Source organism: Eubalaena glacialis, chromosome 17, assembly GCF_028564815.1.
Source record: "Eubalaena glacialis isolate mEubGla1 chromosome 17, mEubGla1.1.hap2.+ XY, whole genome shotgun sequence".
NCBI classification, from domain to species: Eukaryota; Metazoa; Chordata; class Mammalia; order Artiodactyla; family Balaenidae; genus Eubalaena; species Eubalaena glacialis.
Genome location: NC_083732.1, coordinates 16,564,343 through 16,580,285, shown reverse-complemented (window position 1 = coordinate 16,580,285; position 15,943 = coordinate 16,564,343). Strand labels below are relative to the sequence as shown.

Sequence of the window (15,943 nt, the reverse complement as noted above, 5' to 3'; positions counted from 1 at the left end):
AACATGTTCGCATCTTTTCTTTAATTATTGTTAATAAGAAGCTTGAGAGTCCTGTAATTTTTATTTAGTGATCTTAAATATTTAGTATAACTTCGAACATATACGAAAACGTAGCTTAAGCACTTTATCTTTTGCCTTAATATGCCATCTCCAAGTACTTTCAGTAAAGATTTTATTCTCTAAATGTTTTATGAATATTCATCTAACCAGAATGAGATTGAAATAGTTAATATCTTGCCGTTGTTGAAACTGCTGTAATTCAAATCTTGGGTTTTGAATACAGGTACCTAGGTCTCCTAGCTAAAGTAAACATGATTCTAGTAAAATCTCTCTCTCGTTTAGATAATCCCTACAGGATATGGTAACATTAAATATATTAAAATACTGTTTTTCTAAGTAAGAAACAATCATTAAAAACAGCACGTGTCTCCACAAGTTGCATCTTACTACCAGATCTTAAAAATAGATGTTAAAATTCCTCTTATCGGTTTCTGAGATTCAAAATTCTTTTATTTATTTATTTTTTTCCTACTGGCTTCTATAGTTGTGTCATCCTATTCCTATCAAAACAGATAGGGATATTTAAACATTGACTTAAAATATGCGTTGGCACTGATGCTGTGCTGAGTAGATAGTTTAAAGTGGGAATGTGAAGATAAATTTGTCCAGCTATATTTTAATTCCTTAACCTGGTGTTTCCCAAACTGTCAAACAGAATGATTTCAGAAACTCCCTTTGTTCTTCATCTCCTGTGCCTTAGCCCTGGGTAATCTGCACCCTTTTCTTTTGCAAGGAAGCATTGTAGTGGGAAAGCACAGGCAATCGGCAGGTCACAAGGTGCACCCCAGACAGGCATGACAGGTCCTGCCGCTGAGCGCCAGAGTCACCGGGCTGCGACCCGGATACCCTTCTTTCCAGGTGGCCCGCGCTGCAGGCTTGCCGCCTGTCCTTGGTGAGGGGCACAGGGACGCAGCAGTTCTATGGCTTTTCATTGCATCCATTTGAAAGTGCAGTGAGGGTTTGGACACACCTTTAGAAAGCACACTACAAGCATATTATGCCCCATCAGTAAGTCTAAATACACAGCACGTTGATCGGACAGCCTCCTTTATAAAGCAAAAGAGCGAAATATGCAAGTAAAACCCTGGTTTCTGCAAATTTACTAACTCTCAGAATTTCTTTCGTTTTTTAATTGAAGTATATAATTGATTTACAATGTTGCATTAGTTTCAGGTGTATAGCAGAGTGACTCAGTTATACATATTTTTTTTTTCAGATTCTTTTCCATTATAGGTTATTACAAGATATTGAATATAGTTCTCTGTGCTGTACAGTACAGACAGAATTTCTTAACCACCGAGCTCGAGGCGCTGACTCTAATTGTCAGTGAATTAGAAGCAGGATTCTTCACATCTTTGTCATTAATTAACTTGTTTGTTGACCATTCCTTCCCCCTACATAGAACTTCTGAATAACAGAAAATCTCTAGGGATGACCCATTTCACCTTATTTTTCCAACAAAGCTATGCAAATATCTAGGCAGTCGGGAGTTATTTCCAAAAGCCGCCATGGAAATCACTCCCTTAAAACCTCTGTCACTCAAATACTGGTCACCCCGTAATGCCATCAGTTCAATTTAGATTTTCTATGAGAAAGAGGATAGTGTGGGCAGATCCACAGGTGGGGGGGGGTGTCTTTTTTTTTTTTTTTAAACATTTTCAAGCACTGCTGATCACTTGTTAAAATAAAGCTTTCAGACAATTTGTGTGAGTTGTCTCTAAAGTACTAGAAATACTCCTGTACTCTGTATAATTAAACATTTTCATGTTTAGGAATAAAAGGAAAACTTTCTAGTAACTTGTAGATGTCTAAGGTATCAAGCAAGTATCTGTATTGTTGGAGGGGGGGAGGTCAGAGCAGTGGATGTAACTGCTTGATGACAGACAGGAGGGGAGAGAGAACCCAGGCGTGGTTTCCTTGGCCTTCACCAACTCCAGGGGGTCTCAGTAGGCTCGCTGATGTAGACAATGAAAATAGCTCTTTCTCCAGGTGACTCTTCCTTCCTTCTTTACTTTGTAAAGAAAGTTATTGATACAATTAGTCAGCAGTACGGTGTTCGTTTTCTCATGGTAAATTTGGGAAATGGAGCAAATATCGCTTCAGTCAGCAGAATCGGGGCTTCTGTAACTCAACTTCTCCAAAGACGTGTTTGTAAGAATTTTATATTGTTCCCTTTCATAACCTGCAGGCTGCCTCAAAGTCTTCTAAGTGTCTCTGTTTATTCAAAGCCTGCAGGTTTATTTGGAGTTTATGTTTCTAGTGTCGGATTCAGGGGTATAAACGCCTCAACATCCTGGCAATGACGTCACTGTGCTTGGCACAGATAATAAGACCCATTGTAACTGTCTTAATTCTTTTTATTAATTTTCCTAAATGAATGTGAATGGTATGGTGTATTTTTACATAATTGTGGCACAAGTGAAAGGCTTGGGGGGAAAAGTCCAACCACTACGGTATCAAAGCAGAATAAATATTTGCAGAAAAATTCTGCCATAACTTAATATTTTGCATATGAGCCCCTGTACAAAATCGGAGTTATTCCCGGGGCTTGGTCCAAAAGAACATGTCTGTGGCCCGGCCCTGGAAGGCCAGAGATGATGATGGATCAGAAAAAGGTCAGCTTGAGTTGCAGTGCCAAAAATAATGACAGAAGGGACCAAAAAGGCAGAAAATAACAGTGCAACCAGAGTTCTGAGAGAGACTGTGCCTTTGCCGCCTGGCCGTGAGCTGGTACCCCATGTGGCTTTCTTCCTGCTCCCAACCTTCCCACTCATCTCTGGGACCTGCTCACTAACTGCACAGAGTCCCTGCGCATCTCCAAGTCTAGACCTGGTATTCAGTTCTGCTTCATGTGTTGGCAGTTTTCCCCAGCCACGCATGTGAGCATTTTATAATCCAGCCCCACGAGTGCTGAGATGACTGAGAGCTGAGGGCCGGGAGTAACTGAAGCTTGCTAATTTTATTTATTTTACTGCTCTGTGAGGCACAGGCCATGGAACATAAAGGGAAGCCAGGCGAGGGTAAACTTTGGTCATTTGGTTTGTGGTGTTTATCTAAAGGATGCTCCTAGGAGGCTTTCAGGTAGAACAGAGCCTGTAGGCCAGCACCTGTAGGCTCAATCTCACGCCTCCCTGATCGTTGCCAACTGCCCTCATTCAACTCTCCCGTGACTGTGGCCAAAATCCTTGTTCCTGGCTTCAAGGCTCCTATTAGGACATGTGTCCAAGTCACACACCTACGCTCTCACTGCCTACCATTGTGCTCTGTCCCCTCCACCCCAGTTCCCACGATGGCTCTCCTTCCGGAACCGTTTCCCTCTGGAGTGTCAGTCATTTGGAGGCATGGTGGAGAGATGAAGGGGCGGGGCTTGGAGAATGGAGGACTCACATCCGAGCTCCAGGCTGGGAGAGGGGCTGTGGTGACAAACTCTGGACCCAGCTGGGTGTGGGGCAGACGAAGGGGAGGATGCGTCCCGGAGCAGGAGTCCCCTAAACGTGAAACAACGGACAAGGCACTGGGGACCTAGGTCGTGGCCACCACATAGAGTGGGCAGTTGTCTACACTGTGTGAAATCCAGGGATCCCGGGAAGAAACAGTGAATGGGGGTCAAAGACCTGTATAGTGTCTCAGCACTTAGGTTATTTAACTTTTCTGAGTCTTCATCTATTTGCATCTACAAAATGGGTTATAACATTAAATACTATTTTGTGTTCTACACAAATAACACTAATTCAACTCAACAAGAAATAGGAGTCTGTGTAAGAGAAACCGTGGGCCTGCCTCTGCAGGAACTCCACAGAAGTATAAGAAACGACTCGGAGTCGTTCGCCATCACTTTGAGGGAAGGAGGAACACGCTCTTTGTGGGACACGAAGTGTCAACACGGGACACTTTGGTAACCGAATGTCAAAGGATGGTGCATCCCTGGTGCTCTAGGACTTCTGAAAAGGGAGGGACTGAGCTCAGGATGGCAACAGTGGGCCAGATGCGTTAGCAATATCTAATTCGGTATTGTGACACTTTCCTAGTGAAGGATAATCACAACTGTGCCCAGCACTGGCCTGACTCTTCCTTAGACTCTCTTTGTGAGATGTGGGTATATGTGAAAACTGGTTAACTAAAAATGTTAATTATATATTCCTTTAGGATTGACGTGACACAGAGCCTTTACGCAAAAATATTGATTCTGACATCCCTTTGGAAAGCCATGAACAACAAATAACTCTTTGCCCACCTCTTGATACCTTTCCAGTCCCACATTAATTCTCACATCTATAATTTGGGGGGGGGGTAAAAGAAACTATGTTCTAGAACCTTCCCTCTCACCTCTGGGACCTGCTCACTAACTGTACAGAGTCCCTTTGCATCTCTTAAGTCTAGGGTACTTCCTAGAGAGAAGGATGGCTTGCCCCAAAAGTGCCACCTTCCCCTACTCCACCCCACAGCCATGCAAAAGTAGAGGACCGGCATTGACAGTCTGGGATCAAAAAGCTGTGTTTTGTATCTGTTACCGCAGCTTCAGTGATTGTGAACCACCTCTAGCTGTCCACCATGTATCTCTGTATTTGATTACTTTAATCACAAAAGCAACCAGAATAAACAGTGGGCCAGGCTGTCCCTCTCTGATCTAGCAAACTATAATTTCAGTTTTTCAGAGCTCTGCAACCCTCTTGGACTAAACAGAATTCCACCATTCAGCAAGAGGACAGTCCTTTGTTTTTATTTATTTATTTATTTTTTTGGAAGTGTGTACATATGTACATTCTTTTTTTATACTCTTTTCCATTATGTTTTATCACAGGATATTCAATATAGTTCCCTGTGCTATACATTAGGACCTTGTTGTCTATCCATTCCAAATGTAAGTTTGCATCTACCGACCCAAACTCCCAATCCATCCCTCTCCCTCCCCCCCACCCAACCCCGGGCAACCGCAAGTCTGTTCTCCATGTCTATGAGTCTGCCTCTGTTCATTTGTAGATAGGTTCATTTGTGCCGTATTTTAGGTTCCACATATGAGTGATATCATATATTTGTCCTTCTCTTTCTGACTTCATTTAGTATGATAATATCTGGTTGCATTCATGTTGCTGCAAATGGCATTATTTCATTCTTTTTTATGGCTGAGTAGTATTCCATTGTACATATGTACCACATCTTCCTTATCCATTAATCTGTCAATGGACATTTAGGTTGTTTCCGTGTTTTGGCTATTGTGAATAGTGCTGCTGTGAACATAGGGGTGCATGTATCTTTTGAATTATAGTATCGTCCAGGTATATTCCCAGGAGTGGGACTGCTGGATCATATGGTAATTCTATTTTTAGTTTTCTGAGGAACCTCCATACTGTTCTCCATAGTGGCTGTACCAACTTACATTCCCACCAACAGTGCAGGAGGGTTCCCTTTTCTCCAAGAGGATAGTCCTTTGGATTCCAGGGAGGTTCTGCAGCATTTACCACAAGTGTAATTAACTTAGCACATGTGTAGCTAGTTAAATTAACTTCTGGCCCTCCTGCTAAACTGTAGGTGCCTTGAGGGCAGGGACTGATAACTTGATGCTACTTCCAAGGCAGAGCCAGCTCCTCGCTGTCACCTGCTGGCCCATGTAACTCTTCCCCTCCTGCCTCAGGGCCTTTGAACTTGCTCTTTCCTTGGCCTGCAAAGCTCTTTCCCCAGGTACCACCACAGCCTTGCATATTCCCCTCGCCTGCTGTATTTTTTCTCCTTAGCACTTACTACTGTCTGGTTGTACATTTTGCATATTTTCTTGTTCGGGTGTCTCTCCCAACTAGAATGTTAGTTCCAAGATGGTAAGGATTTTTGTGTTAAGTGGTGTATCCTTAGCATCTAGAACAATACCCAGAACAGTCACCCCTTAATAAATAATCAGACACATGAATAAATAAATGATCACCTTTTTAATCCAAGGCACCCATTAGCCTGCTTGGATGGGTATTGAGTGCAAAGTCTGCCAGGAGTCCAGGAAATCACTACTCTGTGTCCCCAAGTGAGACCCCAAGCCTGACACCCATATATGCTAGGGGTCCCTTAGGCATCTCAAGTCTCAGTAGGACTGATTAATGCGTGAAATATGCTCAATTGGCTGAGCTGGCAGTGGGAGCCCCCTATGTGGATGCCACCCCAAGACTTGGATTCGGTAAGGACATACTCCTTAAAATCCTATCACATACTTTTTGGAAGTTTATTTCAAGAGTACATTTTCAGCACATTCAGTCTTTTGGGAATAAAAACGTATTTTCTCGTGGAATTCTATATATCTGCACTCTGTGGAGTAAGCATTAAATTAGGGTTTGTAGGGATATATTTTGGCACGTGAAAATACAGAAAGCTTCCATTATTGTCTTCTGTGTCTACCGGTGGGCGATTTAAACTCTGTTGCTGTTGTTGTTTCAGTGGGTGCAGAGCCCCTTTTGCTCCCCTCCCTCAGTTACCTAATGGTCTCGGTTTATGACGAATTTGGAAACTCAAAGCAACCAAATTCGGAAAGTAAAAATGAAAACCTCCAATTAGGCTCTTAGGATGACAAACAAAAAGCTAGATGGCTTCTGAAAAGTGGGAGAAGGGGAGCCTCGTCCCTACAGAGGAGACAACTGCAGGATATCAGAATGCAGGGAACTGCAGTTTCTAATTTGAGAGTGAAGACACTTAGCACAAGTTCACACGTAACAGGGCTCTGCTGGGAAATGAAATGATCTTTCAGTATCTTAATAGTCTCCATTCTTTAAGGAATTAAAGTTTTTCATAGGTAAGCATCAAAAGTAATATTATAGTTTCTCATTAAATTTTTTTTAAAATACACAGCTTATTTCCCAAGACATTTATACCCTTATTTGTAAACTCATACAGAGACTCAGCGGTGATGCATCTTTAATATGTATCTTATCAATGCTAAGTTTGTGCAACATAGTACTTGTCTATTAAGTAAAATGAGCACCCATTCCAAAAACACATTTTACATAGACATTTTAATGATGTTTTAATTCCTAAAAGCGCTAACGAGGCTCTTTTGAAAAATGCGCTTGATTTTTTTAATCTATTTTGATTAAAATTGTTCTACAAAAATTCTCCAGCTGAAGAGCAGGATTTCCTTGTTGCCACCACACCACACTTTGCTTTAATCAAATCACCGTGAAGTGAGTTTGGTTATCTGCAGGTAAAAAAGCTGGAAGCTGTTGACACTTAGCACGAACCAAGATATTGAACAATACTTCAAATGAGGGCCTCAGCCTGGGAACAAAAAGTCTTAAGGAAAGCTGGCAGGAGAAAACAAATACAGGATGTGGATGGACAATAGGCACGGTAGAGTCATCAACAGTCATTAGAAGATAACGCCTGCTCTGTTAGTAATGGAGATTTTCAAAAGCATTAGCTTAAGAAAAGCCTCTTAACACCCTGTTTTTGCAAAGAATTCTTCCCACCCCTAGAGTTAACCTAGGAACTTTAGGTCACCGCTGATTCCTTGAATTAAATTCTTTTTAACATATCTTTTCCTCTTCTAATTTCTCAACTTCCTCCTCCTCTCCGTTCTCTCTCCCAAGAGAGAAAAATCCTCCATTGCGGCGCTAAGGCTTTAGGGGTTTTTGTTTGTTTGCGGGGAGTACGCTTTTCTGCATTTGTTTGTGTTGTAACTAACCATGCCCCCTAAAAGAGTAGTTTACCAACAACGTAATTTTTGTATTTCTGGCTAGATAAATGGCTAGATAGCAGAAAGTCATGATTTAGTAATTCTTTAAACCCAGAATAAGTATGTTGTTGAAAAAACACAACTATCATTCATCTTTCATCCTCTGAATTATGTATAATTAATAACTCTGAGAAGTTTCCAAACATGTTTTGCAGGAATGACCTGTTTTTTTTAAATGTTAAATTCACAGTCCTGCCTGTGAGGCCTCCTAGACTTTTATTCCTTTTTTTCTTATCTGGGGTTACGGACCTCGGGAGAGCAGGGGAGGGTTACAAGGTCAAAGTCCTTTCCTCCTTGGAACTTGCTGCTTGCTGGGAGAGGGTTGCCTGGAAAATAGATGCTTTAGAAAGAAGAGGTTGGGGGGTCAGGATTTTAATTCTGTTAAGCAACAGCTGGTTTGAGTTTCTTTCCACTTCTATCTCCTGCTCCTTTCCTCACAAATCCATGGAGAGAAACGAATTTGTTCAGAAGGAACCAGCAACATAAAAATACACCTTCTGTTCCTGTGGTGCTTACCTGTGGCATCTTGTTATACATCGGATGTGAAGCACTAGAGGGACAGATAGGCTAGATTCTATACAATTAACTCTATAGGAAAGATAACCAGAGCTTTAGTGTGAAGAACATTTTAAAATACAGGATGCACGCCTGCAAATTTCTTTAAAAATTTTTTTAACTAAAACTTTTAATGGAAATAAGTGTCAGAACGGCCTCTGGGGTACTTGGAGGCTGACTGCCAAGAGGAGAATCATAACTGAAAACATTAAAGCATGCCAAGTGTGTGTTACTTGTTTCTGGACTAGGGACCGCGTCTGTCTCCAAATTAGTTTGCCTTCATTTGTTCAACAAATGTTTACTGAGTGTCTGCTCTTCCCACAATGATGCTGGGGGCTGGGGACACAGCAGTAAGATGTGGGCGTGCTTATATGTGAGCAGGTGTATCAACGTGAACTCGTCCAACTGAGCTTTAACCCACAGTTACACCTCCTATTCTAAACACTTTACATATGGATTGGGATTTTAAAATCAGGTCTGTTCAAATCATATTATTCTATAATCAACTCATCACTACGATATTTAAAATGAATATGTAATAATAGTGAAACAGTAAAAAAAAGTTAAAAAGTTTTAAAAACAGTAAAAACAACACCTCGTGGTTTGATTATTTTTATTTAGGTTGTGAAGTCTCCCATGCTTTTTTCCTACACACACACACACACACACACACACACACAGAGAGAGAGAGAGAGAGAGAGAGAGAGAGAGAGAGAGAGAATAAAACTTGCATCTCTCAAATCAATGGCAAACCAGTAACAGATTTTCTAGTCTGGGCTCCTCCACACGCTGGCCTCAGGCTGTGTTGGTGTGTGGCTCGACAGCAATCAGAGGTCATAATTTCATTGGCAGTTAGCATCAGGTTTAATTTTTCTAGCATGTTAGATTTACCGACATGTCTGGTTTCAGTTATGCTTCGGCATTGACTGAATCAGCTCGGAGCAGCACGATGTCTTCAGGTACCTGAGGTTTATGGAACACATATGCTAATTGTTTTCAATCACTTTCCTTTCTAAACACAAAAATGTGTTTTCTGAACCTGAATAACAGTAGTCCTTAATGACATTGCTCGTTTCTTATATTGTAAAAGGACCCGAAGTAGGTAAAAATGTCAATTTAACTAGACTGCCACCTACTGATTGTCGTGGTTGGAAAACACTCCAATTACAGTGTTTGGGCTTTTTTTTTTTTTTTTTAAACAGGCTTGTGTGGATTTTCCCCCCTCCAAAAAATGTAGATAAATGTAGATGCTTTTTGAAAATTAACATGTATCATTTCAATTGCATTTTAGGAATGTGACCAAGTTCATATAGATGACGTCTCTTCAGATGACAATGGACAAGACCTAAGGTGAGCCCATGAATTCCCGGGACGTGATGGGCTCCATGTTATAGCTTAATTGCTCAGGTTATTAAGATGAACTTTCTGTTTGGTTAACTTTGGGCTTTTCTTGCATCTAAATAGCACATATAACTTTGGAACAGATGGCTTTCCTGCTGCGGCAACCAGCGCTAATTTATGCTTGGCAACCGGCGTGCGGGGCGGTGTAGACTGGATGAGAAAGTTGGCCTTCCGTTACAGACGAGTAAAAGAGATCTACAATACCTACAAAAATAATGTTGGAGGCAAGTGACTATCACCAGTAGGTTACTGGGTTAGTTAAGATAGTCTTGATAAGATGCTCAAAGTACCACACACTTTTACATCACACTTTTTTGGGATAGAATAGCTTTTTTTGAGAGCCGTTTCATCTAACCAGTGATTATTCTGCTGTGACTGAGTGACAGAAGTAACAGACTAGAGCCAGCGGCCCTGGCCAGGCTAGTCTAGTCCTCGTTCCAGTGCTTAGTAGTAGTGTGACCTGGAGTAAGTTTCATGACCTCCTGCCTAAAGGACTTAAGACGAATCATAAAGCTCTTTCTACCGGGTAGATGTTTGCATTAGTTTGGATCTTTTGATTGTGGTTCAAAATGGCTTTGGTATGAAAAGGAACGTCTTGACCTAATGAAAAGTTTAGGTGGTGTTGGTTTCTGGCATGGCTAAATCCAGACGCTCAGATGATGCAGTCAGTTATCTTTGGCCTGTAATTTCCTTTGGAAAATTACCGCCTCCCAAAAGGTGGCAAATGTGCCCACCAGTAGAGCCAGGCTTATATGCTACCAGTTCAGCACCTCCATGGGGTGGAAAGTGTCTTTCCCAATAGATTGAGCAAAAGTTCCAAAACAGCCTTTCACTGGCCAAGCTGAGGACATATGTCTATTCTGGGAGCCAGAGGGTAGGGTCTGCTCTGCTCAATCTTCATGGTTGGAGGAATGGGGGAGAGTAGGCTCCCCAAAAAGAAGAGATGACGTCTATAGCCAGAAGAAGGATGCTAGGAAAGCAAAACCAATAGATGTTCCCTACGGTGCTAAATAGTTGTCAAATGAATGACGACGTGAAAAATTGCTTAGTATATTATAAAGCTTGAGGGCAGTATTCGAGTAGTTTTGTTTACTGTTTATAAAGTTGACGAGACACGTTAGTGAGGAAGTAGTTCGTGTGCTTTTAAATCCACAGGTCTGCTTGGTCCAGCTAAGAGGGAAGCCTGGCTGCAGCTGAGGGCCGAGATTGAAGCCCTGACAGACTCCTGGTTGACACTGGCCCTGAAAGCTCTCACACTCATTCACTCCCGGTAAGTTCTCCCCAGGTCACTTCATACAAAGTGCCTTTGCCTGAGAACGAGCTGTGCTTGTTCATTTTGGAGATTTATTTTTCAACTGTCTTTTTTTCTTTTCTTCTTTGTATTCTCACAGGACGAACTGTGTTAATATTTTAGTAACAACTACTCAGCTTATCCCAGCATTGGCGAAAGTCCTGCTGTATGGATTAGGAATTGTATTTCCAATAGAAAATATTTACAGTGCAACTAAAATTGGTAAGCTGCTTTTTAATTAATTAATTTAACAGTCAACCCTTTGCTTTCAGGCTAGTAAAAATGAAAGGCAATAAATAGGACTACTTTTTCAGAATGCTAAATGTCAGAAAACTAGAAGAATGATTTAACCAATTTTATTGTCAAAATTGGCTTTAGATATCAAGAGAAATATAAAGCACAATCCACGTAGTTGAACTCAGAAAATTTTACTTTACTGGCTAACATTAAAACCTATGCGTTTTAGCTATAGTCAACTTAGCATCACTTCTAGAGTATTATCTTATTTTTATTCTCTTAGGCAACATCAATGAAAATATTTTATAAGCTAAAACAAGTAGTTGTTGTATAGAAATATACAAAGTAGAAATGAAATAACTAATAGCAGCTTTAATTAGCTCTAATAATTATTATTACTGGAACTATTTTTTTCACCTTATTTTACAACATGTATAAATGATTGAGTTCCCATTTTTGTTATGGGGATCAAAAAAATTAAATTCTTGCAAGAAGGAAATGTAGTTGGGAAAGAAGATTAATGGGAAATTTAGTTAAGACATAAACCAAGACAAAACAAAAGTCGGGATAAAAAGAAGACATGGCTCTTTCCTTAGGGAATTCACTATCTCTAGCAGTGGAAGCAGACATCAAAATAACTATAATATGACAAAGTAGTATGTAAATAAGCATTTATCAAGTATCTACTAGATGCTCAGAACTGTACGAAACATTTTACATACTAAAGTCAGTCTTTGCAGCCTTTCCATTTTTCAGCTGAGAAAACTAAAGCTCAGAGACTTAAATTGTTCAAGTTAACAGCTAGCAAAGTTAAGGGTCAAAGTAGATCTCTCTGATTCCAAGGTCCAGCAGACTCCGTTCCACACCCTAAGGGGTCCTACCACTAAGTGCCCAAATGTGCACTTCAATGGGAGAGCATTCACTCCCACCCAGGAGGAGGCAGAGGGCACGTGTCAGTGAAGACTAAAGGGAAGATATGACGTTTGAGCTGGGTAGAGAAGGGTAAATAAGAGTTTACTAGGCAGATGGCTAGTGAGAACAAAGTGACAGAGGAATTAAAATGTGTTCCCTGCTGAGGGGCTTGTGAGTCGTCCTGGGTGACTAATATGCAATGCCCATGGGGGAGCTGATGCTGGAAAGGTAGACTCGGGTCTTATCATAAGTGGCCTCGTAGGTTGCCCTAATGAGATGAATGTTATGTGAGTGAGTCCTAGGAAAGGAGGCTGAGTATCCTGGTAGGTGGAAAGAAGGTTGTTTCTGGCTAAAGAAAAAGGTGCAAAACAGAACCCCTATCTATTTGGCTTGTACTTCTCCTTCAAAGAACTTACTAAATTATCACTAAAAAATTGCTTGTTCAGTTATTTGTTCATAGTCTCCTTGATAACTGAGTCTGTCAGTCTCACTCATCATGGTGGCTACAGGGCCCAGCACATGGTAGGTACTCAATCAGTGTTGAATGAAATGGGTGAATAAATGGTCGTTTATTCAGAAGAAGGCTGACACAGAGGTTTCTTTTAGGCAACTGGGTCAGCAGTGACACTGTTAGCTGATGGGGAAATCAGGTTTGATGGCAAAGATGATAAGGGTTTGATCTTACCAATGTGAGTTTGAAAAACCTATGGGATATTCAGATAGCCCTGTCAAGTTGGAAATAGTTGGAGTTTGAGAATGACTGATGCCTCCTGAGAAGGGCCAAGGAGAGAATACTGGAAAATACTTATAAAACGAAAGGAGTATACCAAATAGAATTCCTAGTAGCCCAGTAGAACTTGACTTTTATATGTTGTCATATAAAATAGCAATCAGTTTCCATGAACTCAGGTCTTTATTCTATCTGTATCAATAAAGAGGAATCATTGTGTTTTGTAAACAAGGATCCAAGGGAAAGGTTTATCAGCACATGAAAGAAAGAACATATTCCAAATGAGCGTATAATACAGAAGGGATAGCACTTAACTTCCCAGAAGAAAAGAACAATGAGCGTATTACACGTCATGCACATTGAACTTTAATCCCAAATAATTTGAAAATGCGAGGATAATAGGAAACTACAATAACAATCAAGAAAGTATTTTTTTAATGGGCATTTTGTTTGCCATATTGGACTTAACTTTAATTGTTTTCAGTATAGAATAAAAATTCGATTTAAAAACTGTACGGTGGTAGAAATGATCTCAAAACCATCGGTAGAATCACTTTTCCATGATATTTTTAATAAGAAAAGTAGGGATTGAAACTCCTGTAAGTTGCTGCTAGTTTTGCCATCAAATGAGATCTAATTTGGGGATCAATGCAGAAAACCACCCAGGAATTTTCCTTGTAGGCCAGGGTTCCCTGCCCCACACGCACAGCAGGAGGTGAGCGGTGAAGGGGGAGCAAAGCATTGCTGGGGTTGCCGCCTGAACCATCCCCATCTCCCCCGGCCCCGACCCGCCCCCCCCCCCCCCCCCCCCGCCGGTCCATGGAAAAATTGTCTTCCACGAAACCGGTCCCTAGTGCCAAAAAGGTTGGGGACTTATTTTTAAATAACACTGAGGAGTTTACCTTCCTTTTTTCCATGAAAAGGAAACTTTACAAAACCACATAAACATTTCCCTCTAAGCGGGGAAAGAAAGTTTCATGACATCTGACTGTTTGGTTACATATTTTTTGCAGTGAAAACCATCCTTTGTATTTATTTGTTTCTCAAGGTGATTTAATATTTCACAGGTTAGTGGGCAACTGAAGAAGCATTGAAATGACATCCTTTGAATAAGGCTGGCCTTATTTCGTTCTGTCAGATGCAAACTAGAGATTTTAGTGCAAAATACAAATATAAAGCAGACATTTGTTTAAGCAAACAAGCAATTTGTTCGTGTGTATATCTGATCCTTATTTGAAAGAGGTACAGGCCCCCGTTCAGCCATTCACATTTGAAAACTATAAACTGTCCCATTGTCCATTAAAATGACCTTATTGGCAGCCCAGGACTTGGAACCCCAGTTCCTGCTCCAAGAAGCAACAATGGCCGCATTAACTACAGGGACAGTGTAGCTGCCACGGGAGCCTAAACTAAGTCTTGACATGGGAAAGATAATAGATAGGTACAGGTATCCTTTTACCTTTATCCCACTTTTCCTCTAGGAAAGCGCTTTACTGAACATTAGATGCCTGGGCCAGGCAAGCACACTCTCTCTTGTAGGGCGCCAAATTACCTGACATTCATTTCAGAAACAGTTTTCCAAGAATATTTCAGGTCAGTGCATTAGGCCTGGGTGGGGGGAGGGTGTCTTTCATTGAAAGAGCATCCTAACCTGAAAATGAAGGGATAGACTAAGTCCAGTGTTGGATTTCTCTTGCCGTAACAAAACTAATCCTTCGGTTTTGTTCATCCTTCTCAACAGTCTTTTGATCAGATACTGTATTCAGAGTTTGATAGATCATGAAACATTTTTTAAGTCAAGTTAAAATATATTGCCAGAATGGCATGCTTTCATTTAGTCTCAGCTTGTAGGGGGAAAAGTACTATTTCCAAACAAAACTTTTTCCACCAAATGCTCTACTGAGATCTAGGTTCTACTTTTTAATAAATGAGTCTTGGGGGGGAAAAGTACTAAAATTGTCCATTCCCAAGGGACAGGACACCACATGGGTCATTCATTTACAGTTTTTGCTGTATTGTGCTGTTCTGCATACTCCCCAAATGGCATATAAAAGCACTCTTTTCCTAGTTCGCACAAGTACGATAGAGTTGGATCAGAAGCATGGAAAAAGCATTTTATATAAAAAGTTTAAGCCCTAGAGTGCTGACTTACTCAAACTTTACATTTTTTTATAATTTACTTTTGTTCATTAGGAAAGGAAAGCTGTTTTGAGAGGATAATTCAGAGGTTTGGAAGAAAAGTGGTGTATGTTGTCATAGGAGACGGTGTGGAAGAGGAACAAGGGGCAAAAAAGGTGAGTGTTCCTCCTTGGTGCCTCTTGTGCCCTTTAATTTTTCTTAGTCCTCAAAATCGTCAGAACTGGATCATTTAAACACATGCCATTTCTCTGAAACAGACTATGAATGTGTTCTGAACCATAAGCGCTGACCAAGGGCAGAGTAGAATTAAGTCATTATTGAAGCGATCTTTTTGAAAAGTGGTATTCACAAGCTCGGGGGTCATGGATGGTTGGTCTTCACAGAATGTAGACTTGGGGAACAGAAAAGGAGGCTTAGTTCTGCAGCCATCATCCGGAACAGAGACAGCACACATGCCTGCTCATGCCCCTTTCTGCACCCGTGGCAGACATCGCCAGGTGATCAGACGTCCGTTACCTGAGCCTGGATGCAGCCTAAGAACCTTCCAAACGTCAGTTCAGAAAGATTCTAGGAGCTAATCAGAGCTGGCTTGCAAAACTATTTTCTGCCCTAGAGTACGGTGCCTTCTTCTGATCACGAGGTCAATGCTTTGCCTCTTTTGGGATGCTCAAAAAGGAGGAAAGGAGCAGGTCCCTTGACTCCCCGTTTGCCCATGAGATTTCTTTTTATTCTTCTGCATCCCTGCAAGTGTGATTCTGTCATTTCCCGTAGCAAAAGCTTTCTCATGAATGTCCTTCATTGTATTTTAAAAAGGGGGAAGGAGGAAGGAACCACATTCCTTAGCCTGGCGCTCAGGGTCTTCACAATCTAGTAACAACGTAGGCACATTGGTCTGCTTACCCTCCTTTGG

General features: G+C 41.1%; 1 protein-coding gene across 2 annotated transcripts in view; it reads left to right on the top strand.

Annotated features, from left to right (window-relative positions):
- EYA1 (EYA transcriptional coactivator and phosphatase 1) overlaps nt 1-15,943 on the top strand; it is a 322,481-nt gene that overhangs the window by 294,211 nt on the left and 12,327 nt on the right. For both annotated transcript variants that reach the window (XM_061172210.1, XM_061172211.1), the window contains 5 exons: nt 9,615-9,673; nt 9,788-9,948; nt 10,880-10,994; nt 11,116-11,237; nt 15,088-15,188. In XM_061172210.1, coding sequence (XP_061028193.1) covers nt 9,615-9,673; nt 9,788-9,948; nt 10,880-10,994; nt 11,116-11,237; nt 15,088-15,188 — 558 coding nt within the window. The remainder of the gene's footprint in view (nt 1-9,614; nt 9,674-9,787; nt 9,949-10,879; nt 10,995-11,115; nt 11,238-15,087; nt 15,189-15,943) is intronic.